At 34.8% G+C, this 17,333-nt stretch overlaps 1 protein-coding gene across 2 annotated transcripts in view; it reads right to left on the bottom strand.

The window, feature by feature from the left end:
• Window positions 1-17,333, bottom strand: part of RYR2 (ryanodine receptor 2) — a 779,580-nt gene that overhangs the window by 54,319 nt on the left and 707,928 nt on the right. For both annotated transcript variants that reach the window (XM_077168436.1, XM_077168435.1), the window contains 5 exons: window positions 14,971-15,047; window positions 13,974-14,047; window positions 2,720-2,800; window positions 1,747-1,835; window positions 59-187 (listed from right to left, as the gene is read on the bottom strand). In XM_077168436.1, coding sequence (XP_077024551.1) covers window positions 59-187; window positions 1,747-1,835; window positions 2,720-2,800; window positions 13,974-14,047; window positions 14,971-15,047 — 450 coding nt within the window. The remainder of the gene's footprint in view (window positions 1-58; window positions 188-1,746; window positions 1,836-2,719; window positions 2,801-13,973; window positions 14,048-14,970; window positions 15,048-17,333) is intronic.

Genomic DNA, 17,333 nt, shown 5'->3' with positions numbered 1-17,333 from the left:
TAACCAGCAGACCCTTTATTCCCCCTTTTTAAATGATCAGAAATGTTTAAATGATTACCTGAATATATTCGGTAAGTGTGTTAAAGACTTGCTTTGCTACTTGAATTGCTTTGGAGAAATTCCGTTGTCCTTGTTCATCAATAACATCTTTCCCAGAGTAATACCAGTAGAAATCACTAATTGACTCCTGAAAAAGAGAGATGATATTATGAAGGCACATTCTAAAATGAGCACTGACCTGCTCAATTTTGGATTATATAATAAAAAACCATTTTAAATAATAGATTTGGAAGCAAACAAATACATGTGTGAAGTAAATATCATTCTCAGTGGCTCTCCTATATATAAAATATGAAAACCTCCTTCCCCTAGATTTAAATAACAACTGGAGAGAAGAAAAGAAACAGAAAACTTAGCTTTTACAAATGGTTTTCTGTGTCTGATGACCTTGTCGCAAACCAAAAAAGGATTCATACATAAGACTACCACATATTTATCCACTGGGCAAAGTTAGATGTTACCTATGTGAGCACAGAAATTAGACAAATCATGGCATAATACTTTGGGAGTTATGACATCTGATCTCCTTTTTCTCCAACAAAGCCAATTATATTTCATAGGTAAGGACCCAGGATAGTCACTGCGTTTGTGATTGCTCCAAGTAATTGGCTGGACTGCTTATATATACTGACGGCATGCAAAAAAAATCTAAATAAAACCAATCTTTCCAAATCTACAGTAACTTACATTTTAAAGGAATTTTAGTTGGCTAAATGGATAACAGTTTAGTTCAGGGTATAAACTATACTTGGGTTTTGAGACACGCTTAAAAATGAATGGATAGATTTTGGCAACACTTTTTGATATATTTGCTTCAGAGACTGACTTTTTCCTATTAAGTTTTAATTTGAAAAGTGTTGTGCTGTCTCACACTGAATAATTAGGGAAAAAAATGGAGAGTTTGAATTTGCAGCTTTTAAAATAAATAAATGTGGGCAATGAAAGTTGTTTAGGTCTCTCATTACGTAAGAGGCTGATACCTTCAGATTCATTTTGACAGATTTATTGACAATGTAAAACACAATTATGATACTAGAGAGAGTTTTAAGTGATGGGGGTTTAAATTGAATTTGAAAATTAATTCAAATTTAAAACAGTTGAAACATATTGTTGGATGGGATCTTTTTTATTGTTTCCATGGACATGTGACCCCAGACATATGGGGTCATAATTAACCTAACCTTAGTCTCTCAAATTTTAGCATATAGTAAGTAGTTGGAAAGCCTTTTCCCCATTCTTAGGAACTCCCCAATTGTATCTAGCAGTTGTAGAATGAAGGAGCTGAGTATTTGAGTGTTTTACAAAATGAAAATGAATTTAAAATATTTTCTTTTTCTTTTTACATGGGCAGGCTCCAGGAATGAAATCCAAGTCAAGCGAGAATTCTGCCACTGAGCCACCGCTGCACCACCCTAAAATATTTTCAGGCCAAAAATGAAGGGAACAAAAATTTCCACTTACACAAAGAAAATAATGACCAATGTAAGGAATCAGTCTCTGAGGCCAGAACAGTGGCAGTTTGCCTTAAGACTTGGTAAAAGATTGTATCAAAGACAAAACATCTTGAAGTATTCTGTCTTGTCATAAATCAAAACACATTAAACCACGACAGTTAAACAACTCCGCTATATAATTTCAACCAATCTAGCTGCTTCTGATTTGTGACTAGCACGTAAGGTGATGTACCTGGACTCTCAGCAGGTAGTCCACAGTGGAGATGATTACATTGACAGTTGTATTATTGCCAGTCTGAGTTCTCAGGTAATTTTGAAAATCTACATAAGATCAAAAAGTGTTATTACAGCACACTCAAAAGTTTAAAATGAGTTCAGTTATTTGAAAAACTACAAAAGCCAAGGATATTGTTTACAAAAAAATAATTACAGCCAAGAGTAATTTTGTCATTACATACTTTACAGTGTTCATAAAAATTAACTCATCATTCCCAAAACATAGCTTGGTGCGCCACGGATTACCAATATTCAATTTTTGCCTGCGCTTTCCTGATTCCTATAGCTCTAGAGCTCTGTGAATGATTGAAAAGTGTTTCTATCCTTCAGGATATAGTAATTTATTTATTTATTTATTTTATTTTTTATTTTTTTGCCCTTAGGCTGTAGGAAATGAGTCTGTTTATATGTTGCTATATAGGTCCTTTGCTTTAATATTTAATTCTGTACCTTGTGACTGTAATAGGATATAGTAATTTAAGTATTTATCCAATAATCATATGCTAAGTGCTGAGGAAAAACAAATACAATCAAGATACAGCTCCTACAAGCCTGATAGATAGCTAGATACATAAACAATGGAAATACATCATGTTTGTAATACAGTGAAGGTATATACATTCCCTAGATAAAGAAGAGTAGTACACCAAAGAATAAAGCTATATATTTCTGTAAATGTACTTGTCTAAGTTATATCTTTCCCCGTCCATCACTTGTCTTCCTGAACATAAGAACAATTGATACGGATGAAGCGAAATGGCTCTGAAAGGACTTTGAAAGCTGCAAAGCAATATAAAGAACTGGTCACGGGGCTCCAAACATACATAGCTATGCTGAAGAATTAGTTGTTGATTCAAGATGTGGAAGGATAAAAATCGGAATTGCTAGAATATGTTTTCTGGGAAGCATCAGTCTGGGATCTCACAAACCTGAGTTGTGTCCCTCACAGAGCAGCTGGAGGAAGCGAAAGAGGTCACAGGTGAATTCGTCATCCTGCAGGACCTTTTCTCCTGCAGAAAGGTCAGATGGATTAAACGTTATCGACCGCCCTATCCTGTCCTTCCTTTCTATCCCCACCTCATGAGACTTGCATTGGTAATCTAGCATTGTTCGGAACCAAAAAAGTCACAGATCATAGCCACTTTTCTATCTGAAGCTCATAAGACCATGCGCTTGGCAGATAGATGTACGTTTTCTTTGTAAGAAAAGAACATTTGAATCTTAACACTCATATTTTCTGGTGTTAAAGGTAAAGCAGCATGGGTTTGGCAACATTTTATAAACAGCCTAAAAGTTTAAAGCTTTTTTTTTTTTCTTTTTTCTGCTAAGTCATGTAGGCATGATCTAAACACCTCGTTCAAGTGTTAGTGTTAAGTTTGCTTTTTCTCCCAGTGTCTGATCAAATGATTCAATGCAAAGGCAGTCAATGTATATATAAAACAGGGCCAAAAGTCTTTTATTAAAAAATAATAAATGGATTTTTGTGAAAACTGTAAATTAATAGACATTTTTGCCTTTTTTTTTTTTTTTTTTTTTTGCTCGGGCAGGCACCGGGAATCAAACCCGGGTCTCCGGCATGGCAGGCAAGAACTCTGTCTGCTGAGCCACCACGGCCTGCCCTGACTCATTTTCGTTAACTGTCCCATCAGTTTGGTTAGTGACTTAAAAATTTTTTTTAAATACTTCAGAAACCTAAAATAGAAACATGATTGATTGGACTAATACTCCCAGAGGAGTGGGAACTGGCAAACAGACTTCATTCTAAATATCAGACCAAATGAAAGATTTTGGTGGCTCATAACCTGAGAGCTAAAATAACAACGAAAGAAAAAGAAAGACATCCCACTGTTACAGATACAGAGAAGCTACTCTGCAGCAACCAAAACTAAAAAAAATATTTGTGGGGCAAGAATGAAGCCTCAGAACAGGACTCAGATATTTGACCTGTATTTCAGTTTAAATGAATATTGATCACGAGTTACTTTGAAAGGAAAAACACAAAGAAACAAACCAACAAAAACAAAACCACACAAATGAAAGCTGGTTTTAAAGACAAAGTGTCAGTGAAAAAAAAATTTCAACACTATGAGTGTGTGCTCTAGAATCTAAACTTGTTTAGAAAGCAAAATGATGGATAATGTTATTTAGCAAGTGAACGGAGGTACTTATGTTTTTAAAAAAAAGAATAACTTTTCACAGACTGGAAATAATTTGGACTAAGAAAGAAAAATATGCAATGGTCATGTATTAACTTTAACTAAAATTACAAGTGAGCTTATGATCTTATGACAGAGAACTGATGGACTTACCAGTCCGCAGTCTGTGACTTTCAAAGTGAGAGGCTTCATATAATGGTAGGGTTAGGAAGCAAAACCATTTTGAAAACTAATATAAACATTAAAAAAAGTACATAAAATCACTGTACTCATTTCCCTGTTAGCCTGTAAGATATGCTATTTGGTGACCAAAATAATATCACCAAGTATGTAAGTCAAAAGGGGAGTATTAAATGCATAATATTTTGAATCTTAATTCATGGCTGCGAAGTTCATTCCTCAGTGGTTTCAATCCATGACAGGATAGGAGAGGAAGGGAGAACATTTAGAGTAACAAGCAAAATAAACTCTTCATTCATGATATTTACTGTAATTTCATGAACTATTTTAATCAAGAAGAGACCAAATGTTATAAAATATGAGCTACATGGACTCTTAGTTTCTTTCCATGTGAGTCTGTTATAAAAGGTTTTTCAGAAAAACAACTCATAAACCATTTAAATATTTTCAATGTTCATACATTCAATGTTAAATAAGTAACCCTGGCTAGAAAGAATTGAGAAAAGTTAACATTGAAATAAAAATTATATAACCCTCCTGTGTACCTGAAAATGCTCTGCATAATGTCAGTAGATTTATACTATAAAGTTCTATTTATTGTTGGCATGCATAGTATTTTCTAGTCTGTATATCAATACACATACGAGTAACTTCACTCACATAATGACACACTGCACATAGCAGGACAGTGAGAGAGGGTTAGGGGACGGGACGGACAAGCCTTCACTTAGCACCAAGGGATGCCATGTGTAAACCGGGCTGCTTTTGCTTAATAAACACATCACTATCTGATTAAAATGCTGCCATTGCCCATGCTGCATGTAAGTGGTACAGAAACAGAGACGGATGATGGCTTTATGTCTGCAGAAGGCACAGGATCAACAGTCTATTAGGTGATGGATGCAAAAGAAATTCCATTGTAAGATGGAAGCTAAGATTAATAAAAATAATAAGGTGGAGTAAAACATAGTTGAAAGTGCTCTTGCTATCTTAAAATATGTTTTGCAATAGCTGCATGATGGCCAAATGTAAATATTGTGAAGGGCATCCCTTCGCTTTCATTTTTAATTATAAGGGAGCTTATGATTGCTAATACTGCAATAGAGAATTATTTCAATATTGCTGCTATGGCTGAGTTAGTCCTTTGACTCTTAGTTTTCTCATCCATAAAATGAGCATAAAACCATGTACTATGTCTACCTCACTGGCTCTTTATAATATAGGAGATCTTAAAAATATAATGTAAAAGAGTTAGTAGTAGTAGTAATGACAATAGTACTAAATAAAGATGGGAACAGCATGCCTAGGTGACAAATCTAACTATCTGAATATATTCATTAAATGCATTTATATTTTCTAAAAGCTATCTTGATTTTAATGGACCATAACATCTTCAAAATACAGATTTTTAACTTGGGAGTAACATTTATTTATTCAAGCTAACAGGAAAATAATATTACAATAAAGTTCTAATCAAATTAACACTTTTATAGGCATCTATCTGTTCTAGTCACAACTGGTCTATCCAATTAATAGGAAAGTACACGTGTCTGGTAAGTTCAATGAAACAAATTTCTGCACATCTGTAGTGAATATTTAGAATATCTGAGGACATGTTCACAGTTCTTAGCCTATTCTCCAGAAAAACCTGGAAAGTAGTTTAACTCGTAAAACAAACAAAAATTAATGAATGAAGTACAAAGAATAGTAGCAGTTCTACAAAAATAATAGCATTAGGAATAAACTCCAAAAAATTAAGATTCCCATTGATGCAAGTTCCTGCCATGACGACATCCCTAGCAATGAAAAGATAAAAGGATCAGTAGCACAGTGAGAGTAGATGAATCAGGCTTCTCTATACTTTATTGTTAAATGTCACTCAAGAGCATCTCACTGCCAGACAGTCAGTCTCTGATATGCCAGACACCAGGTGAGGCACTGGAGATAAACAGCCTATTGGGACGAATTCCCTGACCTCAAGAAGTTCATAGTCTACCGGCACAGACAGGCAGTAAACAGATAATCTCAATATTCTATAGTCTTTTTGAATCCAGTATGTCATCGTTTCTAAACTTTTGTAAAGCTAACGTCAGAAATCGATACATCTTTGGCTAACAATTATCACATGTATTATAAATTATTCAAATCATGAACTCCCTTGCTGTCATCAAGCGTGAACCTGGAGAAAACCACTTTCTAGATATATCCCTTCAGGAAAGTCAATTCACTTCAATAAACTTTAGTTTCATCATTTTAATAAAGGTATTAACAAACTCCTGACCAGCTTACTTCAACTATGCTGTTGGGAGCAAGTAAAAGTGCTTTGAAATATGCAAAGCACAATAAGAATAAATGAGGGCGGGACACAGTGGCTCAGTGGCAGAGTTCTCGCCTGCCATGCCAGAGATCCGGGTTTGATTCCCAGTGCCTGCCCATGCAAAAAAAATAAATAAATAAATAAAATAAATGAAAAATGTCAATGCAATTAAGTGATAAGCTCAAAAGAAGACCTGGATTCCTAAAATATAGAATCAGGAGAACACAGGTATGATATTTAACCTGTAAGTTCCATTAAGGGCATCTATTCAAATTTAGGCAACAACCAGACATCACTGTTTAAAGTGCATTTCCATTTCAAATCCCAAGACAACATAAGTGATCACTTTGGGCAATCCCTTCGATTGGAATGTCTTTGACTTCCTTGTCTACTAGATTAACTCCTACTTTCCTTTCAAGACTTATGCCATATTGTTTCTATTGATGCTTCCCCCATATCTTTGAGATTTAAATACATCAACTGTGTTTTCTCAGGACAAAGGTACAATCTTCTGAAGTTATTTGCTTCTAAGTCTGTTGCCACCAGACTGACTTCCCAAAGTATCTTCAATGCCAAGGACAGCATCTAATACAAAGCAATCATTCGAATTAAATGGCTGCATCAAAGTTTAAAAACTATGTAAGGATGTTAACAAAACCCAATACTGCCAGGAACTGAGATCATGGGCTTTCTTCAAAGTGAAAGTTTACTCACAGGAAAGGCACAATAACATTGTCAGAATCCAGATATTAGCACTGGACTAGAATAGTGAAACTACTCTGAGAATCTAAGGTGAGAGACAACCCTTAAAAAATAAAGCAAAAATAAGTTAGGGGCCTCTGAACAAGATGGCAGAATGAGATGATTCACAGCTCTGATCCCCTACAGAAACTTTGAACAACCAGCAAGAATGGGTAGAAATATGTTTCTAAAGGCTTGGGAAAAGAGTTAAAAGACTGCAGCGATAGGATGAGTGCTAGATCAAGAAAAAAGGACTTAAAAGCAGTAGCATCTTGTGGTGCCTTGGCTGGCCACTCCCTGTTCACTCACTGACCAGCCATTGAGCCAGCCCACACACCCAGCGCAGATCTCTCCTCCTGGCTCCAGAGAGAACAGAGTAACCCTCGTGCACATATTGGGTGCACAGATGTCTGGCCTGAGGAACTCACGGTCCCACATCTTGCCTGGGTGTAGAAGGCAGCTCACCCAGCTCTGCTATAGAATGCTATGGGAAAGGAGGCAAATCATGTTGCCAGGAGCAAGGGAATGCTAGCTGTAAGACACCCCACGCAGTACCCAGGATAAGGAAGAAACTGTTCTCTAGGGACATCTGCATCCTCATAAATGGAAGAATGCCCAGGAGCACGTGCACGTGTCCAAGAAAAGCAGCATGGGTGGGAAGGAGAAGGGAAGCCCCTATGCTGTCTTGAGCTATTTTCCAAACTCCTTGGAGGGATATATCCTGAAGGAGAGCACTTCAATAGGTCAACCTCCAAAGACTGGGAAATGTGCTTTCTTTTTCTCTTTGGTTTTTCTTTTCAGGTTAGCTCCTGGTATTCAAGGAAAGCGCTGTTATAACACGAACTGCATACTGCAAGCTTAAGGACAGACACTTCAGAGTCTAAATTCCAGCAATAACATATGAAAATATCAAAACGCCCAAGTTTTAACAAAATATTAGAAAACATATAAAGAAACAGAAAGTGATGGCCCAGGAAAAAGAGAAGATAAAAACATTAGGGATCATCAATGAGGAGGATCAGACCTGGACATTCCAGACAAAGTTTTAAAAATATTTTACTAAATATTTGAACTGAATATGTCCAAATAGCTAAAGGAAAACATAAAGAACTAAAGGAAATCAGAAAAATGACAGATGAACACAAAGAGCACACCGTTAAAGAAATATAAATAATAAAAAGGAACAGCTGAAGACCACAGTAAAGAAATTAAAAATTCCCTCGAGTGGTTTAATAGCAGATTGGAGCTGGCAGAAGAAAGAATCAGTGAACCTGAAGACAAAAATATTGAAATAATTCAGTCTGAGGAGCAGAAAGAGTAAAGAATGAAGAAAAGTGAACAAACCTGGAGGAAATTGTGAGACAACATCAAATGTACCAATACATTTCTTGTGGGAGTCCCAGAAGGAGAAGAGAGAAAGGAGGAGAGAATATTGAAAGAAATAATGGCTGAAAACTTCTCAAATCTAACGAAAGACATGATCGACATCACACTATGTCATAAACTATCAAATGCCAAAGAGAAAGAGAGAAGCAATATGACATAGAAGGGAGCTTCAGTAAGATTAAGTGTTGATTTCTCATTGGAAACCAAGGAGGCAAGAAGGCAGTAGAGAGACATATTTAAAGTGCTGAAAGTAAAAAATAGCCAAGGAAGTAACGAGTCTATATTTGATAACAGTCTTTCAAAAATGAGGAATATCTTAATTTCAAAAATTAAGATATTCCCACATATATAAAAGCTGAGGGACTTCGTCACTATTAGTCTTGCTCTACAAGAGATGTTAAAGGTATTTCTGAAGGTTAAAACAAGAGGACACTATAAAATCGACTGAAGCCACATGAAGAAATAAAAATCTCCAGTAAAGATAATGACGTGGGTAAATATAAATACCAGTACTACTGTTATTTTAATTTGCAACTCTATTTTTTCCTTTATAGGATCTAAAGGATGAATTTAATAAAATTTAACGACAAACCAATGATTTTGGACACGTAATGCATAGACATGTAATCTGTGGCCAAAATCACATAGAGGTGGGGGGGCCAGAGGGGTCTAAGGACATAGTTTATTTATGTCATTAAAGTTATTAAATTGGTATCAAACCAAACAAGATTTTTATAGATTGAGGATGTCAAATTTAAGCTCTATGGAAATCACAAAGAAAATATCAGAAAATTTGCAAACTCAGAGAGGCAGAAAGTAGAGTAGAGGTTACTGGGTTAGGGACAATAAGAAGTTATTGCAAAATTAGTGCAGGGTTTCTGTTTGAGGCAAAGGGAAAGTTAGAAATGGATGGTATTGCAACAAAGTGAATGTGATTCATGCCAATGAATGGTATGCTTGAGAGGGACTGGGATGGGAAGGTTTATATTGTATATAAGTTCCTACACACACACACACAAAGGAAGAAAGAGAAACTATAGGGATAATGACAATTAAATGTAATATATGATACTGGGTAGAATCTAGGAATGGAGAAAAGGCTCAAAAGGTATTGCTGGGATAAAAGAAAAATTAGAACACAGAACGTAAGCTTTATATCAATGTTTACTTCCTTGAACTCGATTAACTGCACTTTAATACCTCTTAGGAAATGTACAGAGAAGTATTATGTCTCCAAGGAGTGCGATGCATGCAATTTGCTTTCAAATATTCAGAAATTGGACAGACACAGATAGGCAGATAGATGACAGACAGAAAGAATGATATGGCATAGAAGTGACAATGTATTAAAATCGGTGGATCCGGGTATCTGGGGAGAAGAGTGGAGGTGTGTTGGAGTTTTCAAACAACCTGTGTTGGGTTTCCATTATTTTTGCAACTCTCCTGTAACTTTGAAATTATTTCAAAATTAAAAGTTAGAATAGCCAATATTTAAGGATTACTGTAATTTACTCAAAATTAACCTATTTTGCTTTACTTCCACATAATTTTAAAGCAGTCATTATCAATGTATCAGTAATAGCATCAATGGAACACATTTTCAGATACAGATGAAAATTGTGGAAAGGTATTAATTGATAGTTAATGTTTTAAATGTGATTTTAAAAAATCATAAATTTCCGAGAAATCAGATCAACTTCAAAGCTTCATATTGTTTATGAAGCCTAGAACCACTGCAAAATGATCAAAAAATAAAATGCAATGTTTTTTACTATATTCCAAGAAGAATCTTGATAAGAAGGAAAATTGCACTTTCAAGTTCATAATGATTTAGTGATGAGGTTAAATGATTCTGGTAAAAAAATAAAATACAAGACTGGAATGAAATTCTTAATATTCATACAGATTTTTGGAATTGAATTTCATTATATTGTTAAAAAACACATATAAAAAAGCTTACAGAAAGAATAACACTGAGCACATCACAAATCCACAGAACACACTCGCTGAAGAACCTTTAATAGAAACAAGTGGGAAGTCCAGGCTTTTGTAGAAATGGGGGGAATTTAGTAAGGGGAGGGTACAGAGGGACAGAGGGCAAACTTACATGACAATATCAGCAGTAGATACAAGAATATAATTAATTAGTCTGAAATCTTCAAATACAAACCTTGGAAGACCATCTACTTTCTAGTAGTATCTCAATAACAGATTAGGAAAATTATGACCATAAAGTTAAAAGTGATTTTAAACCTTTAATATTAAATCCAAAAATTGGCAAGAGATTGGACAGTATTTTCCAGGTGTCTTCAGAGGGAACAAAGAGGCAAAAAACACCAATGAAAGTAGGAGTAGACATGTAATAAGCCCCAAATAATACTGAAAGACAGGTAAAAAGGTTACTTTTTGGAAGGTTTATTGGAATTGGTAAATAAAGCAGTGGGAGGCAGAGTGCCTGCATTTCAGCCTTGGCTCTGGCACTTAGCCTGGAGACCCTGGACAAGCCACATAACCTGTGTCTCAGTCCCCACATTTGTAAAACGTAGACAATATCTACCTCCTCAGAGTGTTGTGAGTATCAAAAAGTTAGTGCACTTAAGTTTATACATTTCCATGACTATATAATTTGTGCTCATAGTATCATCATCATGAAGAGATATAGCACTAATAAAGAAAGCTGGTTAGGGAAGAGACAATTTAGATTATTATCTCAGTGCTCAGCCTATTATGACTGAGCTTCATGATTTGAAACGATGTTATGACTAACAAATTTAGATTTTTCGGTCTTTTCTATACACTCCTAGGGGGAATGATTGATTTCTTCCTTCTCCTACAATGTACACATTTTTCTTAACGTTAGTAGAATCTTGAACAAAACGATGGTCGTGTAACAGAAAATGGAAAAATATACCAAAAAGTAGACTCAGATTAGGTATTCTTGAAACAATATAATATTAACAGAGCTAAGAAGTTGCTCTTGCTTTTTTCCATTATATCTCTTGATGAAGGCAATAAATGTTTCCAGAAAGCATAATCTAATCTCTAAAGCCTCGCTGACCTACCAGGTCCTATCCAAAACCTAATCCCTTCTTTATTGCCACGGCGTAGAATGTCTTTTGGAAATCATTTTGAAATATTAATGCCAGCTTTATAATCATATCAGTTTGGAGAGTAAATATTCGCTACTGTTTATACTGCTCTTCGAATGTGGTCTCAAGAATGAAAATTCATTTTTTAAGAAGATTTTTAATCTGTGATATTTTCAAAGTAATAGAGAAAATCCCTGTAGATCTCCTAATTTCCCATGTGAAAGGGAAATTCCAGCACACACTGGCCAAGAAGAAACTCAGCCCATTGCGGTCCATTCTGGACCTGCTGTGATTTCCTGTGCATCAGTCAGTACAGTCATAAAGCCACAGCATTTTTGAAACAAAAATGCCACAGAAAGACTACAGCACACATTCTATTATCATTCATTTATACAACAACTGCAAACACTGGGCCCACTAGAAATGTCTTCATATGAAAGAAACAGAACAAAACAAATCCAATAACGTAATTTAAGTGCTTCTTGCTCCTTCATATTGAGTATGTTAATAACTGCATATGCTCATAGAAAGAAGAAAAAAAAAGGGAGGAAAGCTAGGGATAAAAATTTTTAAAATAACAGGATGCACAAAGATGAAATTAAGAGTCTACTTGTTTAAACAGTCTATACAAGGAAAAAATGCGCAAAAACTTTCACTATCAAGGATACAAAAAGCTAACAAAAAAAATAAAGGTGCAAATAAGAAAAAGGTAGTTGTTTTTAAATAATTACCACGCTCGTGGGTGATGACTGAGGAAGTAAGGACAGTACATTTACAGTAGTTGACAGAAAAAGAAACGGGGGACAAAAAAGAAGTTGAAATTTTGTTTTTGTCTTGCTATTTGTAAGGACATAAAATATGAAACTAGTTAATCAGTTTGAACAATTATTTTCTGTTAAAAAAGAATAAACAAATCAAACCAAAATCATATGCAGAGATGTAAATAATTCTCATATCAGAATAGTCACTCGCACAAAGTTCTTTCTGATATGGGACTTGCAGATTTTATCCCAATCTGTATCTGGCTGACTGAGGGTGGGAGAGTGTGTAAACAAATGTGGTCGCTATTCCTTGGAGGGAGCTGATACAAATAGTGATCAAGAGAGGTGAAGAGGATTTTGTTCAGAGTCTCAGGAACAGCATGATATGATATGACGTGATAAATGAAGGGAAAAAATGAAACTGATTTATAATTCTTAGACAGGGACGTCAAAATAGGTGAAAAATGCCCGGGTCTTCTGTAAGGTTCTAGAAGCAGTGCGTCCCTGAGATGTGTAGTGGCTCATGTTTTCAAGATGGGGCCTTCAAGGCAACACTTATTCCTGTTACAATAATATTCGTAACAGAGAGAAATGGCTTGATGCCATTTTCATTTTCAGAAAACGTAAGTAAGTTTTGAGTCATGCTTACGATTTCTCTTGCGCTAAGTTGTGCTTATGACTTTTCTTGAACTACGTAGTCATATGCCTTATATTTGATGATTGAAGCTGCACATTCAAATGCCAAGCAGAAAACAAAACGATAGTTTTATTTACATAGGGGGTCACATAGTAGTGGTAATGTTGGAATATGAATAAATGTTGGACTTTAAAGTACCTTAAGAAATGTGCAGCTAATACTTTTTCTACTTGAGTGAACAAAAATGTACGGATACCTAGATTAGGTTAATTCTAAAATATTTCAGAAAGGCAAGCAATGACTACATATATCAGATGGGAGAAAAATTTATTTTTACAGAAGATTAGTACTGCAGAAGACCCAATGTTCCAATTACAACTACAAATCAGACCAAACAAAAAGAGACACACAGGGCCTTACTAAAAATAAACTAGTTTAAAAATCAAACATGAAAGAATCAAAGCAAAGAATATTGAAGAAATTTTTTTCTTAATAAAATCACCCAAAATGAGAGTGCAGCAATGTTTATTTCTGCTTTAAATGCATTGCTCACTAAATGTTTTATCTTATACCTGCATATATATATATATATATACACAGAAAGAAAAACTCTAAGAACTATTATTTTAGCACACTTGTAAATAACATGATTAGTCATCTAAATCACAAAAATTGCTCTTTCCTTTCTTTCAGTTTGGTTGAGGACAGGACACTGGCAGAAGATCTGGGACAAAAACGAGCTAATGACTGACTTGGAAGATCGGCTTTTGGGCGTGAACTATGTGTCTAATCATCTACCTTTAAATGAATCACAAGCATTTTATTAATTTTAGAGAGACCTTTTCTCTTTCTGCTAGAAAAGATAATTGTGAATGGATTCATTTCAGGGGGGAACGGGACAGCTGATCATTAATACCTGATCCTTCTTCAGTCACCATTCCAAGTCCTTCTGCTTTGTTTTGTCGCTCAAATGCATTCAAGTCCAGGACACTAAAATAACAGGGAGAACAGCACTTAGAGAACTAACAGAACATTTTCTTTGTTCAAGAGGGCAAATCCACGTCGAAAAAACACTCATCTTGCAATGTGAATCAAAAGGTTAACATATATGGGCCATGGTGGCTCAGCAGGTAAGAGTGCTTGCCTGCCATGCCCAAGGACCCGGGTTTGATTCCCAGTGCCTGCCCATGTAAAAAAAAGAAAAAAAAGTGTTAACATATACTGAAAACATGCTTCATTTCAATGTCTAGAAATCATCTTTTCCTTTTCCCTAATAGTAGACTAGATTCTCCCTAGGGCCAAAACTGCAGTGAGCCACGAGAAATCCAAACATGTGGGATGAGTGAGCTTCAACTTTTGGAGCCCACTGTAAAGTTAGAAGACATACTGAAATATAAATGATAACTTTTTTTTCCCATTTAGAATAGCTTATTCCTTAAAGTATGTGTCACATTCCTTAGTCAAATACTTTCCAAATGATTTTAAATACTGTAAAACCTCAAAAACGATTTTCACAGGTTACTTGGTCAAGGATCATTTAGTTAGAAAAGTGAGAAATGGCCTACAGACGCCCATATGAAACTAAATAGGATTTTCTTTCTTTTCTTTTTAAAATCAGACTCGACTCATTTTCAAGTGTGTAGAATGCACAGTGATTCTTCGAGGTCCTTAGGTAACCATTTAAGAACAGGGAAGACTGCTTTAAAACATTATTAATATTGAATAACTAAGTTAGTTAGCACCCTAACAAGATAAAAAAACAAGGTACTGCCCATTAACCCTTCTTTAGAGTGTATTTAATCATGGAAAAAAATTTTTTTTTTATGTATAGAAATTGTCAATAATGTAAAGCAAAGTCCTTTGTAAAACAAAACCAACTGAACAGGACAAATGGAAGGAAAGCATTTCCTTACCTACATGACTGCATCAGGCCTGCGAGGCTTTGAAAGAAGCCCACATCCTTTTTTTCCTTGAGGTAGTCAAGCATTTTCTAAAGTAAAAAAATATACCATATGGTCACTGAACACAAATTGTGTTGTGTCTTTTTTTTTGTTAAGTAAACACAGCAAAATTAAAAAAAAATGCTTTCTATTCTGGAACACAGATTAAAAATATTCAATACATATGAATATTAGTGAAGTCATCTTTACGGTTAAACAGTGTTAAACATGTCAAAGCAAAACAGTTGTCCATTTATAGTTGCAGCAGTAAATAAATAACGGCTTAGGACAAGAGTGCTGCTTCACAGAAACACCAGAAGCACCCTAAATATCGAGGGGAAATAATACATCTCTTGATTTGCTTCCAATTTTTTAAAAAATATTTGGAGACCCAGACACTTGGTCCAAGTTAACTGGGAAGCAGATACATCTGTATGCTATTTACAGACAAAAGGGATTTTTTACAGGGCATTGTAATCTGACACTCATGACTGCCATATGCTAATGTTACCATCAGAAATTCAGTTTTCAACACTGTAGAATCTAAACTTAAGGAACGGTGAGGATCATTTGACTAGTAAATTTTTCTCCTTGTTTTCAGAACAACATCCAGAATCTGTGGTCAAAGTTTTGGTTAAATACAAAATGCAGAAAATACTAAAGCAATGTATCACTCCATCTATTTTCCCATAGCATAATGAAAGTTATTTCTAATGTGGATAAAACATATCGGAGGTTTCAAATAAGATGGGCTATACAAGATGATAGAAGGCACAATTAAAGGTTTTAGGAAATTATAACACTACTTTTCTCTAAATCCTAAGTAGAAGAGCATAATTCCCATTTATCCATGCTATTTTAAACAGGGCTCAGCTCAGCAGTCAAAATTTCAGTAGTAATTTTTTTCCCAGAAATCAAATGTAACATGAAACTAAATAATAAGGAATATACATAATCACACACACATATAAAAAATATATATATGTATGTACACATGCACACACACAAACACATAGTCTTTTGGGGATGTATGACAACTTATCGGTCTAATAAAGCTAAGCACTTTTTATGGTTGTCCTTTTAAAACTGAGAAATGTGGCCTAGAGGGTTGGAGGGAGGTGGTAGAATTTATATTTGAAGTTCCAGAAAAAAAAGACAGATCTCTATAGAGAGCAAGGACAATATTACATGATCTCTCAAGGCTCCTTCTGGCTCAGGATTTTTGAGTATATGTATGTACCATATGATAAAGATCTTTTCCTATGAAGCATAAGGCAAGGGAAATTATTTTTTGATAAATACTGTACAAAGTTTTGCTTCCTAGACCACGTGCACCCCCCTCCCCTGTTAAAAAAGACTGCAGAAAGATTAGATAGGTTTCCTTATTTTTTCTTTTCATCTTTCTTTCTTTTTAAGTCATAGCCATTTAGCTATGGAAATCAAAAGAACTGGTCAACCCAGACAGGCTCCATCAAGCAGAAAATTTTGTTTACATATTCAGGGCTTGATGTAAGTATGATCAGAAAGTGATTCATACCCCAGTAAGAATTCATTTGTCATGATAAAAGGACAAATTTAGACTACTAATTCTCTTGTGATAATTTGCCACAATTTTTACGTTTGGAGTTGTAAGACCATCACAGTTGCATTTTTCCTCTTATGCTCTCTGTTGGACATTTTGTTAAACGTCACCAAGTTCGCTGCGGCGTATAATTATTTCTCAGTTCAAATGGTTAGGCTTTCATACGTGTGACTCAGTGAAAGAAAGAATATATTTTGACTCAATATTACTCCTATTAAATTAAAGATCAGAGATTCTTAAATTGAGGTTCATAGAGAATTATGGACATCTGTGAAAGTGGACAGAAAAAGTACATCTTTATTTTCACTAATTTTCAACTGAAATTTAGCATTCTTTTCAACTATTAATGTTGGCAATAAACAAAATTAGGATTAGGTTATATAGAAACCAATGGAAATTACGGATATTTTCATATGATATTATACTTGCTGCAGATAATTCAAAATAAAATTTATTCTAATCATCTTTTCTCAGTTATGGTAATTTAAAACCAAGTAGTAGATCTTTTATTTAATTAGTTCACAAAGAAACACACATATTACTTTATCAAAATTCTGTTTTTATAACATATCAGTATATTTGGTTTCTTATGTAAACTATGCAATTTTATTTAATGCAGTTAAAAACATTATCTGAGATAGATCCATAAGCTTTACCCGACTGTCAGACAGGGTCTATGGCATTAAAGCAAAAAAAAGGTGAAGAATCCTTAGCATACATTAACTCTATGTTCTCCTCCAGTTTTAAAATGTTA

Source organism: Tamandua tetradactyla, chromosome 7, assembly GCF_023851605.1.
Source record: "Tamandua tetradactyla isolate mTamTet1 chromosome 7, mTamTet1.pri, whole genome shotgun sequence".
Taxonomy (NCBI): domain Eukaryota; kingdom Metazoa; phylum Chordata; class Mammalia; order Pilosa; family Myrmecophagidae; genus Tamandua; species Tamandua tetradactyla.
The sequence above is the reverse complement of the archived record's forward strand: the minus strand, read 5'-3'. Positions and strand labels throughout refer to the sequence as shown.